Source organism: Lachnellula hyalina (genome assembly GCF_007821495.1).
Source record: "Lachnellula hyalina strain CBS 185.66 chromosome Unknown contig00292, whole genome shotgun sequence".
NCBI classification, from domain to species: Eukaryota; Fungi; Ascomycota; class Leotiomycetes; order Helotiales; family Lachnaceae; genus Lachnellula; species Lachnellula hyalina.
Genome location: NW_022157406.1, coordinates 1 through 19,394, shown reverse-complemented (window position 1 = coordinate 19,394; position 19,394 = coordinate 1). Strand labels below are relative to the sequence as shown.

At 47.6% G+C, this 19,394-nt stretch overlaps 3 protein-coding genes across 3 annotated transcripts; 1 reads left to right on the top strand and 2 right to left on the bottom strand.

The window, feature by feature from the left end:
• Positions 1–856: 856 nt before the first annotated feature.
• On the top strand, positions 857–2,587 carry scw1 (Cell wall integrity protein; the record flags this gene model as incomplete). Its single annotated transcript, XM_031154095.1, has 1 exon — positions 857–2,587. The coding sequence occupies one exon, from the start codon at positions 857–859 to the stop codon at positions 2,585–2,587; it is 1,731 nt and encodes a 576-aa protein (XP_031001089.1).
• Positions 2,588–12,025: 9,438 nt separating this feature from the next.
• Positions 12,026–14,069, bottom strand: LHYA1_G009190 (uncharacterized protein; the record flags this gene model as incomplete). Its single annotated transcript, XM_031154094.1, has 2 exons — positions 12,026–13,645; positions 13,707–14,069. 2 exons carry the CDS (start codon positions 14,067–14,069, stop codon positions 12,026–12,028), a joined length of 1,983 nt encoding a protein of 660 aa, XP_031001087.1.
• A 3,192-nt stretch (positions 14,070–17,261) lies between these two features.
• Positions 17,262–18,422, bottom strand: YOR338W (SWIRM domain-containing protein; the record flags this gene model as incomplete). The annotated part of the gene is made up of 2 exons (XM_031154093.1): positions 17,262–18,334; positions 18,389–18,422. The coding sequence occupies 2 exons, from the start codon at positions 18,420–18,422 to the stop codon at positions 17,262–17,264; spliced, it is 1,107 nt and encodes a 368-aa protein (XP_031001088.1).
• Positions 18,423–19,394: the final 972 nt, after the last annotated feature.

The following is a 19,394-nucleotide window of genomic DNA, read 5'->3' as shown; positions in this document are numbered from 1 at the left end:
CCTCCTTGCGCAGTCCAATAATGGTAGAGAGTGTAAACGAAAGGTGGAACATCAAAGGTTCGCGGCGTTGCATGCTAAAATCCCTAATTACTAGTCCTCGCTGCTAGTAGCTCCCTAGTATTCACTGTAGTGCCCCTACTCCGTACGGTACCAGAGCTGAAGCAGCCTATCACAACGGCGCGCGCCGTCCAACGCCTGGATCAAAGGCTCAAAGCTCAATCTCACCCCCCACCGTCCCATCCACCCACAGTTTTGGAGAGAGAGAAAACATCCCGATTCCTTGTACCTGTGCACCAAGACCGACTTCATCACCCTCACTCTCCATACCTCTCACTCTCTCTCTCTCTCATTCTCCCTCCCTCACTCTCTCATCCTCTCCTCCCGACACTCCTTCGAAAATTACAGGACTGTACCATCAAAACAATACCATACCATACCACCAACGACCCCCAACCCAGGACTCGACCTGCGCTGCAACTAAGGAGTCCCACTGACGCAGGTCGCACGGCCATTTATTTACTGGTTCCTGACATTTCGACGAGATCGACAACTCACATCTCACGAATGACTGCGACTGATTACTGCAACGATTGCGACTGAACCCTCCATAGTCCGAACTGAATTCCTATCCTAGATTTGATCACAGCATCAGCGCCCTCCCTTATCGTCAGAATTCTAATCACCTCTCCCGTCCGAGCCGTTATCACAACATACAGAAAGTATCATCCGCGACGCCTCCCCGTCTGTTCTTCCTCACGTCGCGCCGAAGCCCTCAACCTCGAACACGTCCCTCGATTCTTTCATTGACGCACGCCATTGCTACAGTTCCCATCCTCGGTCTTTGTTCCACAAAGGCATGAACGCGCCCCGCAAGCTCTCCGGAGTCACAACATCAACCTCTACTTCAAACTCCTCACAACTCCCACCGGCATCGGAGTCGGAACGCGCAGGCTCGTACATACCGCAGCATGCCATGAGCCCTCTTGCCTTCTCCCAAGCAGGTCCGGCCTTTCGTCCCTCCAATGGTTCGCAGCAGACATACCAGTCCCTTTCAATGACCACCATGAATGCCTTTGCCAACGACACCCCCCAACCCTCCGGGAGCGCATTTACTACAACCCCCTCCTCCGTAATCATCCGTCGACTGCCTCTTAATACAACCGAGGAGACCCTGAGGTTGATGGTCGTGTGGTCCAAGGAGTTTGTTGATGCCGAGGTATTATCGCCAGACAAATCCGAAGATGTTGGATTCCGCGCCGCCATTTTACGCTTCAAGTCGCATGCAGGTGCCCTCGAGGCGAGGAACATGCTGGACGGGAAGCCAAACGTTGCAAATGATGCGCAGATGATGGTCGAGATTTACTACGGAAACCCGAGTACTTCACGACGATACACAGCGGACAATACCTCTAACCCTGGTCCATCGAGCTCTACGTCGTCCACTGCCTCATCTGGTGGTCCCACACCTCGTCAATCATCGAGATATAATGGTACTTTCCAGTCACATCAAAAAATATCTCCAACGAACAACGGATCCTACGTCAGTAACGAGTTGCCGAATCCAGAAGTCAGTGCTCATTATCAGAGTCTCTTCTCTCCCCAGTCTCCAATTGGCAATCACCTGAACGAACGGACCAGAGTCACGGGAAAGTCACTGATCAACAATGATTCGGCTGATGATGACGAGACTGGTGAACTCCTCAAAGACCCGGTCGCCTATGCCGAGAATGGATCCTCAATAGGACGCCGGCCGACAAATCCTCAAATCCCGCTCTCTCGGATGGCCGGGTTGTCTCTGAATACGAATAGCGCTGCGGGCACAGCACCACTTTCGGCCTTTCAGCAGCCCCTGTCATCGATTACGAACACCAATCCCATGTCTCCAACAGCTTTGACGAATGGAGGCCCTCCTGCCAACTATCAGCTCGGTAGCCAACATTATCAGCGTCACAATTTCCCACCGGTTAATCCCGCTGACCAGAATCCTCCCTGCAACACGCTGTATGTAGGAAATCTTCCGATCGACACATCCGAGGATGAGCTCAAGGCTATGTTTTCAAAGCAACGTGGTTACAAGCGCTTGTGCTTTAGAACCAAACAGAACGGACCTATGTGTTTTGTCGAATTTGAAGACGTCTCCTTCGCTACAAAGGCCCTTCATGAGCTTTACGGCCATCCTCTCCACAACAGCATTAAGGGTGGAATTCGACTTAGCTTTTCAAAGAATCCTCTCGGTGTTCGATCAGGGCAAGGCATGTCATCGCCGGTTCCTTCAAGTGCTCAAAGCGTCATGCAGGGAATTAACGGGGCTATGCTTGGTGGGCAGGGCTCATCTTTTAGTACTGCGAATGGTCCACCTCCGGGTCTTTCTGCTCCTCCTGGTCTTGGATCGGGGAACATGCGATATGGGGGTGCTGTGAATCCGATGGCTGCTGCGAATGGTCAATACGCAGCTGCTTCCTTTGCTGGAAGTGCTAATGGGTGGAATGGACCGGTTTTTGCAAATGCCATGACTGCTGGTGGTCCACCGGCGATGATGAATGGCGCGCACAGTGGATTTCCTCCTGCATATATGATGGGGAGGTAGATCATATATTGCATTGATTACTGTGAATGGCGTTCTGGTTTCATCTGGGATTTCTGATACCACTTGCACTCTTTCAATCTTGCTGAGTGGTGTATATGGCATATTTATCTGATTTTTCTTTTTCTTCTTCTACATTAGGGTTCACGAAAGGAGTTGGCTTTGTTGTTGCATCGGATTGCATTTCGCATTTTACATACTTGTAGCGTGGTGTTCATGAGATTCCCCATTCGCGTCGAAGAAATCGTGGGAGTTGAAAGCAAGATCTGGCAAATGGTGAGGGCATGTTTAGGTGTTATGTGTGGTTTTTTGTGTCTTCAACATCATCTGGCGTGTTATGCTGTCATTTCCGTCTGGCGTAACTATAAAGACTTTCGATAGCGCAAGCTGGCAGGCTTGTAACCACCTGACGATCGCGGTTAGTTGTATGATTGCAGCAAGCAACACTCTGGGCATGGAAGGAATACAAGGAAATGGCATGGCATGTTACTTGAAAAGAGGAGTGGAAAAGGCGTCCGAATGTTGGTTTCGTTCTTGGCATCTATCAGGGTCGTCCCTTTGAGACAGGATTCGGCACGCATCATGAGGGTTCGGGAGGTCGTTTTTGCTTGGCATACTCACAACATCGGGCGTTTATAGCATCTATGGATTAGCTACTATTAGACTACACGGAGCATTTTATTCCATCTTTGTACACTTTCTTCACTTATGGTTTTGTAAAGTGGACGTTGATAGATCGTGAGATGAGTTACTCCTGTCTAATTATGTTGTACAATAATTAAAGGCAAAAGAAATTAAGCATTCATCGCACGAATTTAGATTTCAAGGCAAAAGCGGCTGCACTTGTCGTAGGCTTTTGCAAATACTACTCTAGAACTTGAAAATAACCAGAATTACAGCTATTATGCTCATACAACTGTACATGTCTGTCTCATGTATATTTCTATGAGATAAGGAGGTTTTGCGGCAGCATCTGGCGTAGTCCACTAGACCGGAAAGGGATTGGGATGTCACGGGTGGCACTAACTCTAGCGAAAAAAAGAATAGCTTCTAAATAATTTTCTCGAGCTTGAGACTGACTTCTTCCATGAACAAACATCAGAGAACCAAATCTCTTCGACGCATCCCCAACACTGTTACCCTAGTTATTTCCACTAACTTTACCTTATTGCTATATTCATGCTGCGACTCTTCATAGTGCGATCGGTTGCGATGCAAAATCAAGTACGTACCAATCTCAAATTTCCTCCACTTCACAACCTACAATGATGAACTTTCGTGTCGCCCCTAACTTACCAACGAGCTCCTCGAGGGTTCCAATGGTGATATACCTGTCTTTCCAAACGGACTATCTGATATTTTCCCTCTGCACATATTTCATGCTTGCTTGAGACTTGTGCAGCTGCTAACATCATTCAAGATAGATTGTGAGTACCACCCCGAGAGCCAACGGCAGAGAAGGGGAGACATTTCATATGATGAACAAAACTTGTACTATCAAATACCGATCAACGATGACGAACAAACTGGTTCGATTACCTGAAAGAGATGTCTCCTGGCGCCTTTTTACAACATCCCGAACTTCATACATGCTTGGGATAGGCGCTGATGGATAATTTGCAGAATTCGCTATCTTTAGATGCCGACGTTGATGGATTAACTTGGTATGTGTGTGCTTTATTTGGTTTTGGAGAGGAGAGCTTATGATGATTCTATACCATGCTAATGCTGAAGACCTTGCGTCTGATGCTGATAAATTTCGAGACTTTTCATCTTTCAACTGAGGCTTGTTTTGTGTATACTTTGTTTGTTGGGTCGTTTTATTTGAGACTTAGCTAACGGACTAGACGTTCAGGATGCTCTCACAATCGCTCGATTGAAGCCACCGAGACGGAATGACCGTATCACGATGGTGTTAGATAATGCTCGGGGAAAGTATTTAAAGTATGCAGACAGATATTTACAAATGAAGGCCTGTTTAAGCCGCTGCCTACCTACATGCCAATTACAATGATACCCAACCTGTTCCCACATCTACTTTAATAAGTTTCTATTGAGAAGCCCGAGAAACGTTTTGAATGCTGGCCTAGTAGAGACCTGAGGCCCTATGAGGCTTTAAGTATAAGTCCAATGCTATAAAGTACCACTCAAGGTCAGGCAACCTCTTTTTCCTCTCCCTACACCAAGCCAGCCTTGTTAGGTCTCCAAGTTTGTCCTATCTTGCGCTCCTTGCATAGTCTTGTCTTCATCGGCTTGCGTTGTTTTGTTCCCGTTCGTCAGCTTGTTCAATTAGTGGTTCTGATGGGAATCAAATGGCAAGATTATCATTCAGTCACTATTACTTCACAAGGGGAATTCGATTTACACAGGAATAAATTTCATCTATCCATACATCATTGCCACAGGGGCACATATCAGCAGTGGACAAGCCACATCTTTACAAACTTACTGGACTGGCCACAAATGCCATTGCTCTCATCCCTTGAGAGCAATGATTATGCTGTCCCTTGACAAGCATAATAAGCGGAGAGATCCTTTGATCATCTGCGCAGGTTCTAGCCTAGAGATCCCTTGATGCTCTTGCTGGTTCCGAGTCCAGTCCGTTCCATCTTCAATCTTTCCTCATTTGTCTCGACGATTCCCACCAATGCATCGCCAGTAGAAGCAACTGTTGGAGGAAGCATGCGCATCACGCGAAGCATTATCATCATCAAAGTGAAATGTATCTGCCTCTGCTTCTTCATCCTCTTCGTCTCTGACGTAAGCTTGCCCTCGCAATCTGACTGGCAGTTCCGTGTGGCTATGGGTAGCTTCGATATTGCTGTCGGGTGGAGGGTTTTGAGCGCGGTGGTGTAGTAGTCGATCCGAGCGCCAGTTCACAACACTTCTATTGCGGCGTTCTTGGGATCCTATCGGAGGGTAAAATTGAGCCCCGTTCCACATGACCATGCTTTCTTCATCGTCACGATGAGGGAGTTGGTTTGTTCTATGACTGGAACGGACGTTAAGATTTGCCACGCTCCCAGCATCATCTGCTGTAGTTTCAGGGCGTGGGGCCGAATTGTCCCAGGCCGTGGCATGGTCATCGCTGGCTTTTACGCGCCAGTCGACTTCACTTCCTTCGTCTTCGAGTCCTTGGTCCTCGACTTCGTTGCTCTCAGCTTCAGGTTCTTGCCCATCGTTCTCCGCTTCTACCTTGTTGTGGCGGCGCTGTCGTCGTACTGTCGCCCAGCCTGCCAAGCTTGCCGCGTCTTCATCCTCCACGTTCAGATGCCGTCGAAGGTGATCATGCAGCGCCAAATTATCATTCCAATTAATCTGGCTTGCAGAATCCTCTCCGTGATCTCCGGGTTTGATGGGCAGGCTGTATTGTCCGCCACGTCGATGCCTTGGAGGCTGTTGGTGAGCTCGGTTCGTATCAAGGATGTCCCTTTGGCGTTCCTCCTCGATCATCTGCTGAGGGAGCTTCAATTCTCTCCAATTGAGGTGTCTTCCCAATTCACTTGGTCCACATCATGTATCGAATGTGACCTGTTGGAGGCGGGCCTCCTACTCACATTGTGTGATTCCTGCAATATCGTTGTAAGGCCGGAAGTTTTCTCGAATGTAACGGCGGATCTCTGGCTCGATATCAGGCGCCACCTACCATCCTGGTCGTTGTTCAGCGTGTGAAATGTCACTTGCTGGGGCCGATGTCAACGGCGCACGTGGTGTCACACTTTGTTCAAATATTCTATGGACTCGATCTTGTACTGTTTCTTCCGCGTCGACGTCAGGAGCGCGGCTTTCGGCTTCGGTCATGACTTGAGGTTCATGATGGCCTCATCGTCATTGTCATTGAGTCGATCTCTGTTATCAAGGTCACCTGCCAACATGTCGTTGGAGATGCCTCCAGATCTCGAGGCCTCGGAGGCCTGTTCGTTTTGGCCAATGACGGGAGGAGTAGGACTATGTTCATAGTTGTGGAGATCGTCTGGGTCCCCTTGACCAGAAATTATGTCGCGAGAGGAGTATGGTTGCCGTCGTGGTCGTGGTTGTGGTCGTGGCTGCGTTGAAGGTGTCGCTGGCCGGTGGTTTGGGCGAAAGGTAAGGTTGTAAGTTTGTTCTTATTTCCTAAAAGACACTTTTATTCCTGTGTGTGCTCTTGACCTGTCTGGGAAAACTCTAATTGCTTGACCGCCTTGATTTACATATCACAGCATGAATTTTGCGGAACTGTTCCTCCAGGGCCATATTCTCAAAGATATGTCTCATGAACGTCGTAAGAGCTCCCCGTGGCCTTTCCTAGCTGAATATAATGTCAATAATTTGCCTCGGACCAGCGATCTCCTCCTTGATATTCGAGTATCATGTCACTAACGTCCCCTCGAACAAGTGCTTTCCAGAGGCAAATTTTGCTTTTACTAGTGCGGTTACAGCTCGGCTTTCGTTTTCAACTTTGTCTTCTACTATTCTGATCTTTTGCTACCGGTTTTGATAGGTCTAGACTCACTTTACTTCAAAGTCTCTGAACAATGCAGCATCCCGCCGTAACGCCGGTTATAGCTCTAATTCCATGCCCGCCTCGTTCTACTCTTACTTTGCAACATGCTCTAATCCCGAATTTAGTATCTCAATTTCTTTGGTTCTTTCGATCATTCCGTCAAAGTTTAGAAAATTCAAATCCTGAATTCCGAACGATGTATTTCCCCCCATCTTGAGTAGTACAACTCAGTTACATCAAAGGACAGAAGACACTATCTTCAGAGTCGGAATCTTGGAAAGCACCAGGCACCTCATACTCGTACTCAGAGCCACTGGGCTGGTTTTCATATCCCTCTTCTTCCGATTCCATATTGATTTTAAAAGTGTTCGTTGATGCGTTAACCAGAGGTTGGATGGAAACAACACTCTTAAATGGGTCTCGGTCATCGGTCACTTGGCTGGTAGCGACAGGCTCTCGTTTTAGCCAATCCATACTCACAACGGGCACGGAGCAAACCGTGCAATCCTCTTTGTGCACCAAGACTCCGTTTATGTCATCCCGAGCAAAGTCAACATTGCATTTTGCACATATTAGATGGCGACACGGAAGTAGCCTAGGAGAGAAGCTATTAGCGATGCACCGAGAGTTCACGCCGGGCAACACCGAATAAGTTGAAAATGACCCACCGATAGCTCGCCCAGTGTACCACGCATTTGTCGCAATAGCCAGGGATCTTTTGGTTCGAGGGAGTTCCTCCGATACCAGCACTCTTAGCAGGTGGCAGCATTTTCTTGGTCGGATTAATGCTAGCAAGCCCAAAGCTCAGCCCAGCTTGTCCCTTAGAGCAGCTCGGTGTAAAGGGAATGCTTCTTTTCAAGTAGTCGTCGAATGAAATCGGGCACGGTGGTGGCTCCAAACCAGTCATTGTTCTGAATGACTCTGCATTCACAATCTGGATATTGATGAGACAAGCATCGTTGACGTTCCAGGATCGAGGGTCCTCTTCGTCTGGCACAATTCGTTGCCTGATTTCCCCCCCCGCTCCAACATCGAGGAGCGGTGAATAATCTGACTTCGTTCCTCCTCCGATAAACATTTCCCGCTCAAGAAGTAATACCTGTCCTGGTCTAACATCCGCGCGCTGTAAAGTGGTCCTGTCGTCGAAAAACGTCCGGCCATCTAAAGACTGAATATTAAAGGTCCACATCTCTGGTTGTAGACATAGCGCGTGAGCTACTTGAGTTACCACAAAGCCTAGCGTTGTCTCCGGGAAGACTGATAATCGCAGTTCTCGTTTGCGTGGATAAAGACACCGGACCGTTACTCGGAATGCTATTGACGGAGGAGGTGGCCAGAGTTGAAACTCTACAGTTCTCCGCTTCCTTTGGGACGATTCTACCCAATCCAGTTCGTCGAGAAGCGTCCTCTTCCTAGAAGGCCCTCCACGTGCCCGAGCATGTATACGCGTTTGCAACGGGATTTCAAGGTCTGAGGAGGACTCAAATTTCTGCGGGCGTTGCCACTCTGCCCTGGTACGCTCGCCATAATAGTGCAAATCTGATGGGTGGTGGTCTCGGCGCAACAGCTGGAATCGTCCCAGCTGTAGTTCTGGTATTATTTCGATTTGGATGCCTCCCACTGTTGCGAGGCCTGTAACTTGATGTTCAATCGTTTCTGGTGATAAGGGCTGGGCAGCAACGAATTGTCTGACGATGCCAGGAGCAATTGACACTCCATCCAGCCATTGCTGTGCCGGGTTGTCGCCACCGCGAACGTAGAGGTAGTCCTGTGTTCGCTCGATACCATTCAGCCTCTTTAATACAGTTGCCATGTTAGCTTTAACAGGTTCTCCGGATAGACCATTAACCCCACCAATAAATATTCGAATGGCATATTTTGCTTCTGGCGCAAACATTTCCGAGCCGTATACATGGAAGTTTATTTTCATAGCCTCCATATCTAATAGAAAATTTAGTTTGCCAGTTCGTAACTGAGCAATCAAATAACAACTAGAGGACACACGTACCATACAACGGTACGACAATGCCCCCTTTCTGGACTGCATTTTGTGGAAGTTTGTCCTTTATTTTACTGACAGGCAAAAGTGGTAACGCGCCGAGGCTATTGGGTACCGGGTAGCTCCCTCCGTCGTCCGGAATCCGCACTGTTCGATGGAAAGATATTGCAAGGCTGTCACTAACGTGTATGCACGGGAAGTTTGGCATGCTATGGCTTGGAGACAACTGATCTCTCTTGAATGCCCCGAGCTCTACTTTCAGCTTTCCGTTATTTCGAACTTGTGATTCATGGACCGACACAGAACAATCTGCATGAACGTGAGCCGCATGCGCTGGTATTGATAAGAACGTACATTCACTGAGAACTTTCGAGAAGAATACTATGACGGGCTCGTCTTTGTTGATTCTCAGATTGTTAAAGTCATAAGTCGAGGGGCCACTAGACGTTACCGCCGGGATACTATCCGTGTACCATGGAATCTGTTCGTGATCAAAGGGCCTATGAAGTCCTATAATGGTATTTGGACGATACCATCTCCTCGGAACTGCTGACTCGCACAGCTTCTCGATGGTGGTATGCTCTGGATAAAGAGCAGTTATCTGTTTAGAGCCATTGTATGAATTTATCACGCAACGCACGAAGCCTTCAGGGACGTCCTCCGTCAGACCATCAGAAGGACCTAGAGATTGGACAGAGTTAATGAGGAGCTCACAAGCTCATACAGAACCACCGTGACTTTAATTGTTAACTTACGAGTCTCGGGCGCGGTCTGAGCCATCAGTTCGCAGACAACCTTCTGAAACAGGTGACAATCTCCACGAGTGAAGTTGTGCATCTGGGCAATGCTCCGGTGATCGCCGTTAAGGGGCATGGAAACCTCGTTGTTCAAACCTATCACAGCTGAATCCTTTGGTACGACCTGCAACTCGTCAATTATGCAACTCTCAGAGTCTGGGGATCAGGACTTGTGAGGATACCATTATGCGATTCGTTTCGCAAGTCTCGTAGAAGCTGAAAATCTTAATTCTAGAGCATATTTTGGAAAACTGGTGCGACTTTTCGCTCAAAAAGTCATTATGGCGCTCTAGCCTTCGGATTAATCGTTTGTTGGGTTTGAATATCATGCTTAAGTGCGCAACACTGGCAACAATAGAGCCAGAATTGGCGGCGGAAGAACCTTTATGAGGAGTTGCGAGAAATATGATACCCACGGTTGCGTCAAATATTGGCGTATACAAGGCGTCAAGCTTCGCTTCGATCAATGCCTACAAGGAAGTTTAAAAGTTAGCATACACTGTCAGGTTCGATCAGTTCGATGGATATGTGTTGAACTGTCCGTAGAGTTTACCATCTTGGTAACAATTCCTCCCATGGAATGAGCGATCCATATAATCCGGTGACTCTGAGCAGATGTTACTACGCGCGCCGTATATCAAGCGGTCGGGTGTTGATTACCTCAAATCCAACTCGCACTTGCCGAACACTCTCTAGGAGACTCCGCACAAAGTCCCCTAGATCCAATGAAGATGATACCGAGGATAAAACTTTGGCATTATACCCGAAAGTCCAGATACGGGCATTTGTGCCCCGAATCTCATCCTTGACAAGAGAAGGAAGATGGTCTCGAAACCAGGTATGGCCAGGTCCATCTTCTGGACATTGCCAAGTCTTTGTAGCCCCGCCGTTTATACCATGGAGAAGAAAAATGCTATTTCGACCACCTGCAGTCAGAAGTAGTTCACGCGAAAGATCCCGGAGAACAACCCCCGGGCAGAATGGTTGTTTCCCATACTTACTCGCAAGTATATGTTAGTGTAGGCTGGAGCGGTTGGACTAGGTACAGCCCCGGCTCATTTTGCCCACTGAAATATGTATAGCAGCCAGCGCTTCCAGAGCCGGATACTGGATCTACGGCCATATCTAGATCTGCTCAAGAGAATTCTGGTAGGTGTAGGCAGCGACAGAACCGTCTTAAAAAATTTTCAGATGTAATCAGGCATTCATGAGGTCTGGTTCACATCAGGCTGCGCTCCAACTTTTTGGGACTCGGAAAGAGGGAGAGGTGTGCAGCAGATAGCACTGCTACTATAGGCAAAGGTAGGGGGGTAGGAGACTAGGAGTGTAGCAAGTCGAATGGTGTGGATGAGCAGAGATTAGAGGGGTAGAGGAGTGGCAGATTGAGTGGTAGAGTGGCAGCGTATGCGGCATGTCGTTTCTCAACAAATTAGAGGCTGCTCTGCTCTATGTCTTATCGCCGGCTGCATCCCCTCCTGCAGCAAGTATTTGCATTGCTATTGGATTAAATTCGAGCATTGCACGCAAGAGCCTCATTAACAATATGGTGTGATTAGTGACATCTTTTTAAAGGAGAGGGTGATAAGGAGAAGGCTTAGGCATGTCTAGTAAAGCGTGCCATAGTATTATGTGAGACCTTGCGGATAGATAGTAGGACAGTAGGACAGTGATAGGAATAGTTATATATTTAAGCAAGGCGTGTTGCATAGTTCGGCCTAATATCTTATTAAGTGAATAATATTCTCATTTCATTTGAAATCGGGATTCTAGTAGTAAAAGGTAATCTGAAATCAGTAATATATTAGAGGTGATTTCAAATTAGATATCTAGTAGTAGAAAGTGATTTGAAATCACTTGTAGGCTATGGAGTCATTGAGATGGTTATTACTGCGTTGAGAACCCGGTTTTTGGAGGATCAGATGGGGCCAAGTAATCAAATATTTGAGATGGCCTCTATATGCCTTTATCATCCGAGTCTTAGCTTTTCTGCTATACTTCAAATTTAAGTCGGTGACGCTCCAGAACGAAAGCTGGGCTGAACAAAAGGTCCGCTCGTCTGTGTCGATCCTGAGTAGGAGAGGATAAGATGATGAAGTAGGAAAGGGCAGAATGAACGGTTTTTAATAAACATATCTTTAAGAGAGTGGGTATCACCCTCCCTATTAATAATACAGCCGCCGATTGCTTACAGTCCCTACACTGTATTTCCCCGGAGGTTCCAAAGACCCAATTGCAAGCCTACCAATATCACTTGTCTGATCGACATCCCCAAATCGCACCTTGAAGCTTTTCAGCATTCTAGCTCGATCTGATGCCGCCATGAACGTTCCATTGGCTGGGACTGCAACATACGGATTGTCCCTCATCGCCAAGCTGGAGATGTTCAGCATTAGATCAGGCCCTCGGGTGTAAAAGTAGTGAATGATTGGATGGAGCAAGCTAGCAATGATCATCACCGCGGAAGCAATACAAAGAGCAATGACCCAGCCTACATTGCATTCCATGATAGGGGTGGTGGCATCCCTTGTACCGTTGGTAGTTGATGAGTTTGCATAAAAGAACTGGGAAGCCTGCGCACTCAGGTTCGTGCCTTGCATGTATGCCGTAGTTGGCGTCATGCCGTTGATAACTGCGTGCATTTCGTTCAAACATGTCCAGTAGGTGTTAAGTAGCTGGCCAAATCTCTGCTCGAAAAGTTCCGTCGTCAATGGCTTACTGGACGTCGTAGGTAGGGTAAACGCCTCTACATATGTTAGAGGGTCATTAGGTTCGACTATATAGCTTGTTGCTACTGTAGTATAAGTAGGGTGGCCTGGAAAAGCAGTAATTAAGTTTGCGGCGAATTGGCTCCAGCCTGCCCAATCGTGATCGATTAGGATGTAGGCAGGAGGTAAGTGTGGTTGCTGAGAACGGCGAAGCTTGGAAGCAGCGCAGTTAGATGGAGAATCACAGTGTATCTTCACTTCAATGTATGTCATTTCCATGGTACACTGAGATGCCACCACGGGTGGAGACCAGGATTGATATCCAATCTGACGCGGCTCTAGAGTGTTTGCGTCGGCGTCATGCCTCTGTGCGTCGTTATCAGTTGACCATATTTGGGCTCCACTTCCTGTGAAATTACCAGGGGGCAATTTTGTGACTGGAGACTTCAGTGTGTCATCTACACTTGAGCAATTGAGGTTGAAATACGACGTTTCGATATTCATCTCATAGTTAATGAATGTTTTGTCCATGCTAGACATTGGTATTCCGACGAGAGATGAGTAAACGTTGAGACTCATGTTAGTAGTGAACCATCCCTCACTATCTGGGAAAGCAAGGCTCTCGTAGTTCTCAATCATCGGTATCTTAATATTTCCCCAAGTATCGGTTGGGGAACGTTTTGTTGTCGTTGGCGAGATCAACGCAGTAGCAAAAAGATTATTGATAATCCCGAACGATGTTGTACGGTCGCTGGTATCATATTGTTCCATTCTTCCACCGAATATCATATAAGTGAACGAAGCGGGCTCATTATCGATTCTTGCACCGATGGAAAGTTGCCTGAAGGAGGCTTGACCACCGATTGGAGACAGTGACCAAATGAGAATGAGCGCAAATCCAAGGAAGCTGACCATGCGTAGTTTGATTTGCGAGGTGACGGTGCTCGTGAGCGAGGTGCTGCTTGCGAGTAGATCGCATACGCCAACTCGCTCTCCTGATTCCAGCCGCCATGCTAGAATGGCTTGTGCAGCTCGACCCAGCACACACGCAAACAGGATTGGAAACACACTTGGTCCCTAGGAATGTTTTAGTAAATTACCAGGTAGATATCAAATGTGTAGAATCCGTATTGCCTACGTATTTGGTTGCTTCTAGTAACGTCTTAACTGTGCCCTCATGTAGTGCTACTGGTGCTTGATCATAGTGGCGGACTATGAGGCCAAATGTGAAGAACGCGAGCGATAGACCGAGAAGGATAGTATCGATAAAGATATCTGTTATGATAGATATAGTGGAAGACTTGACAAGCTCCGGTCTTGTCGGCCAGCTTTTAGGAAAGTCTGCATCTTGCTCCAATACTACAGGCGAGACCTGCTTCAAGAAAGGCGAGGATTGCTCTAATGCAGTCGAGGTAGGCGGATCTTCGGGCATAAGAGCTACGGGTTTTCTTCGAATGCCTCCTTTGCCTACTTTGTTTTGAATATTATATAGATCTGCCATGGTACTATCGCTGTCGTACAAGTATAATGTAACGAAGAGAGGTGCGATAGGAACAAAATGCTTTTCCATAGAGACTGCCTGGTTATATTAATAAAACAGTACTGGTTAGGCTAGGCCTGCTAGCCTAGGCGTTCCAGCAGTCAAGTAACATAACGCTAGCAGGGATCTGAATTGTCTAACCTTGCATTATACTAGTAATAACTTTCGATTTTTTAAAAGAATTGCATAAATTTAAAAGACTAAGACTCCTACCTAGCTGTCTTATATCCCTAGAAATCTCCTCAAATTAAGGTAGAGTTCAGCTCCTTAGTAATAGCTAATAGCCATACGGAGGTACAGCGGTTAAGTGTTGTTAAAATTGAAAGAAAAACATGTTTAGGGTAGTGCTTACAGACAGAGCTTCAAGCCTATTGAGGCTGTGCTTCCAGGGGCTGTATTTATTAGGAGTTCCCAATTAGGAATAGAGGGTGAAAGTACTATTTAATCGCTATACATCCGCAGACATTAGAGAAGGCCGATGGCTATTTCAAGGTACTACCAACTATGGCCCCCACGGCCCTATGCAAGCGCCTAGGCGTTGACTATTGGATGCCTGCCTCTTATCTAAGTAGAAGTAAGAGAAGGCCACGGGGGAAGATGCTATAGCACTTATTCCGTAAATGAAGAGAAGAGAAAGTACGATTGTGCCCTCTGTAAAGGAGAGATAGCTAATAACATGTGTAGAGACCCTTCTACCCTTCTATTACTATAACTTTTTTAGGCTAATTAAATCCTTCTATCTCGCCTAGCGTAGCCTTTTGCCTTTTTTACCCTAGCAAAATGACATAGGTAGAGAGACTAGCGCTGGCAACTAAACTTATAGATAATATCATATCAACAATCTATATCTAACTTCTATAGACTCTCTATGGATGGATGCTTAGGCTCAGAAATAGTTGTTCAATCACTAGATAGAGCGATAGCCAATACTTCAACTGATTATAGTATCAAGTAAAGTAGGAATAAAGTTAGGTGTATCAACTCTTTGATAGGAATTGCTAAGGTAGGCAAGCTGCAACTACGAGAAAGAACGGGAAGCAAGTTGAGATTTCTAGGCAGCACGAAAGATCAAGGCATGAGTATGCGGATTTTCATTTGTTTAGGTACAAAAAGACTGAAGGAAATTCGGAAAGTGGTCTCCCTTGAGACCTTTTCCGAAAGGTATTTCCCTTGAAAAACCTTTTAAAGAGCGAAGTATCCCTTGACACCTCAATCTAGAATGAGAAGTTTCCCTTGGAACCCTCGGAAGTTAGGAGGCTCCATAGATGGCATGCCATGTTCAAACCATCGAGGGAGATGTAAATCCACGTACCTCGACTACGATCATCGGTTGGATCTCAGTAAAGTGCGAGAAGGAACATCTGCAGTTTGAACGGCGAGGGCGTCGACTCGGCCCGGCTGTCGCTCATTTCGTTCGAAGTTGTGTTCAGTAGCCGCGACGTCTTGAGTGTGATTCTCTACGTCCCCGCGGATAAGGAACAGCTGTCGTTGATGTTGTTGGAAGCCTTGCTCAGTGTCTAATGATGCTCAAGGTGGGGCACCCGAGGGCCCACGTCGTCAACGGAGTCCATAGGGTCCCGAGTGTCTGGAGTGTCTAGAAGGCCTAGAACCTCTAGAGCGTCGTGGTTCGCGGCCGCCCCGGACTGGAAGGATATGAGGAGTCGGTTGGCTCGGCTCGGCTCGGAAAGGTTGGGTGAGTTGTGGATTGGTGGCAAAGGTGTTCGAAGGAGTCGAGGTTCTCGCTGGACGTACCCATAGGCATTTCTCGACCCGTTACTATAGTAGGGTATCATGGGTGAGAGGTCTTGTGTTAAATTCTGAGCACTAGGTGCTGCAGCAGTCATCATGCCACTCATAATTGCGGGTGGTATGATTGCGGTGGTATGATTGCGGCGGTAGTGGTGGTGGTGTTGCCGCGTTGCTTGTTGAATTTTGAGGGGGCGCAACGTGGTGTGTAAGGAGAGGGCGTGGAGGAAGAAAGAAAGAAGAACTCAAATCGACGTAAGGTATATCAAGCCATGATTGTTGTCGGCGATGGCAGCAGACCGAAAGGGGCGGAAGCGAATCATGCCACCCACACACTCTTTAAGAACAGCAGATGGATCACCCTTCAACTTCTCATCCACACCGGGAAACCTAAGGGCGTAGCTACTCTAGCTATTAGGCCGTTCAATATGCGTTTTATAATCAAAGTACTAAAGAGTCTCACTTGCCAGATATTCGCGAGGAAGTCATGTGTGAACACCTAGCCTGGCCGGCTCTCCACGACATGGTTGTAAACTGTGAACACGGTGGGAAGAGAGATGAAAGGTCCAGAACATATACAAGCCAGATGTATTACGCCAAGTGTTCTTACTACCTAGGTAGTAATTGAGAAATTTAGTAAGTTATAAAAGCATCAACAGGGGCTTGTTATCCGGCGCCAGCGGAAGCGAGTGTGGGGAAGGACAAAGGGGTAGCGCTGCGTTAGCATGTGTAGAGCATCACCAACTTGGAGGGTAAATCTATCAATTAACCATTCACGATAGGGTCATGAAAGTAAATAAAAACCGAGAATAAGGGCAGACGCGGCGACCGATGGATCGCGAATAAAATTGCAAACAAGTATGGGTAAGGACTTATGGGTATGGATAAATAATGCGTACAAAGTCAAAGAAGCAACAATGAAGAGATTAATAATATCTCAATTTATATCGCGCACTTAGTATGTAGGCACCTCTATGAAGGCACCTCTATGTAAGCCATTCAAGTCAAGTCAAGTTCACACGTAAGTGAACAAGACCAAACACCTAATCCAATCTGTAATCCGTCCCAATGCCCAGTTCCATGACCCAAAAAACCTAGATAAGATAAACGCCGACATCATCCAATGCTAAATGTCAACAAATTCCCCGTGCGAAAAACATGTGCACATGAGGAAGAGAGTGGAGCTGGGTGGGCTCTGGGTATCAAGCTGACCCGATGCAAATGCAAGCAAAAACCGTAACGCTAACCCTGATCCTGAAGACTGTAATATCATGAACCCAGCCTGTGACAAATGAAAAATATAAAGTCCAGATTCCCGTCGCGATGCAATGTGAGAGGTCGAGATAAGAAATATCGTTATCAAATTCGTCGTGTCGCTGAGGCCAGCCCACCGAGCCAATCTATCCTTCACAACCATTGCTCAACCCAAGCATTCTCGAGCCAGCCCACTTTCTGAAATGCCGACCAAAGTTTACTGGCTTTGTTGACGTCGATCTTACAAGCCTGCTGAGCATCGGTCTTTCTAAACTCCTTGCCAATCCTGATGGTCTCAAGTTTCCTCAAGAAAATCCGGCGCTTCGAGGTCAAATACATTGCGCAGGTCAATCGAAGGGTGGAGGCGAGCTGGACTTCGTCGGGATGCAAAAGTCCGACGTGAGGATCGTGACTCAGATCCTTTGGTGGACCCTTCCAGTCAATCTTGAGTGAATTGTGCTTGGCTGGAAGGCTAGTCAGAGGTGGACAGAGATCTTGGAGAGCGTTGAAATCTTCGTCATCGCTCTTGGCCTTTCTAGGGCCATCGGGAGTCATTCCCCGCTCACGAACAGGCTTTGGCTTTTGTTGTCGAACAGGCTTTGTAACACCTCCACTATTTCGAGGTCCTGAAGGTTTTGGCTTGTACGGCTTTCCAGACGCAGGGGCGATTGGGGCGTATCTTCGTTGAAACAACTTCCTAGCCGCGTCCTCCTCACTCAATAGTATGCGTTCTCTCTGTCGCCAGCGTTTTGGGTCCTTGTCGAAGAGTTTCATCGTCTGTGATTTGATTCCGTAAACGAGCTCATATTCTTCCTTGAGCGGAGCTGACCGAAGAGGCCCTCTCGCCAGTATATGTTCCTCCACCACTCGTTGTACATCATCGTCGGGGAATAGAGGAGGTTGCGATGAGGAAGCACTTTGCTGTGAATTTGGGAAGAGAATGGGGTCTCGCACGGTTATGGTACTCAAATCGTCGGGGAGACCATTCCTCGAGGCTGGCGATACAGGTGGCGAGAGTGGGTGTTGAAATTTGCCCTTCGACATCGAATAAGCATTCGTCTTGGCATTTGACGGGGATTGCGAGAAGCTGTCCTGCGGAATTGGTTCAGGAGGAGACATCAAAGTGTTCTTAATGTCCATTGGGTTGTTGCGCTCCATGTTGGTGTTGCGATTGATGTTGGAGACGATGGGATTGATGAATGTTGATGAATATGTAGTAGACGAGGCTGGGGAATAAGGGAGGGGATGGGAATGAATTGTCGATGGCGATGAAGAGTCACCGAAGGCAGTGGAAGGCTGCGATTTGTCATTCATATTTCGTTTGCGTTGCGCGTTCACGCCTTTGCTGTGTGCCTAGTGTGGCAATTTTCGGAGTACAAAGCGAAGTTTAACTCCGCCTGCTGAATGTTCGTCAAGATTCTTCGCCCGCCGTTCGGAGATTGTCGAATGCTGGAGATGCGGCGAAGGTGTTCGCAGAACAGTTGCGGGTTGGTCAGCTGGGGTGTCAGATTCGGTTCTTTGTTGTGTCCGGAAATCAGTCAATGCGAGTTTGCGATGGAGTGCTTTGTGATGGATTGAGGTAGGTATGCAATATGCTAACATGCATATGCAATGTTGAAAGAAATGCAATTGATTGAATGCTCGTTCCAGAGGGCGGGGAAGGAAGGAAGAGGAGTAGGAAAGAAGAAGAAGAAGAGGGTGAGAGTGGGAATGTTTGAATAGAAATAGAGAAGGGTAGAGTGGAGGGGGAGGGGAATGGAAGGAGTAGTAGGCAGGAGTCGGTCACCAATACCAGGCCGACCTGAGCCTCGAATGACCGATCGAGTGAGTGTGACAGCCTGACCATAGACAGCACTGGACTAGATTGGACTGGTACCTGTTGGGCTGCTGGCTGCGGCCCACTGGGCACTGGTACTGGCAGTAGGGAGATGGATAGTCAACGTCAACTATGGTAGACTACTACTACCGTACAAGTATGACTCCTCGTGATGTGATATAATCACAAGCCGCCGTATGACCTGGTATGCAACCCGCTCTGCCTCTGCCTACCTACCTACTCTGCTGTGTTGAGGGTGCCTCGAGTCAGACTAACCATAGTCAGACGGCCTATGTCTTGCAATTGACCATTAGGCAGCTGGCAGGTGCAAGCCGGATGCTGGTTGGTGGTGTATGCGGGCATCTTGAATCTGGATTGTTTCTTGTTTCGAAGGGCGGCTGTGTGTTTGGGAGGGATGGAGGGGAGGGGGCGCGATCGACCATGGCCAGATTGAGAATGGGGGGAGGGGG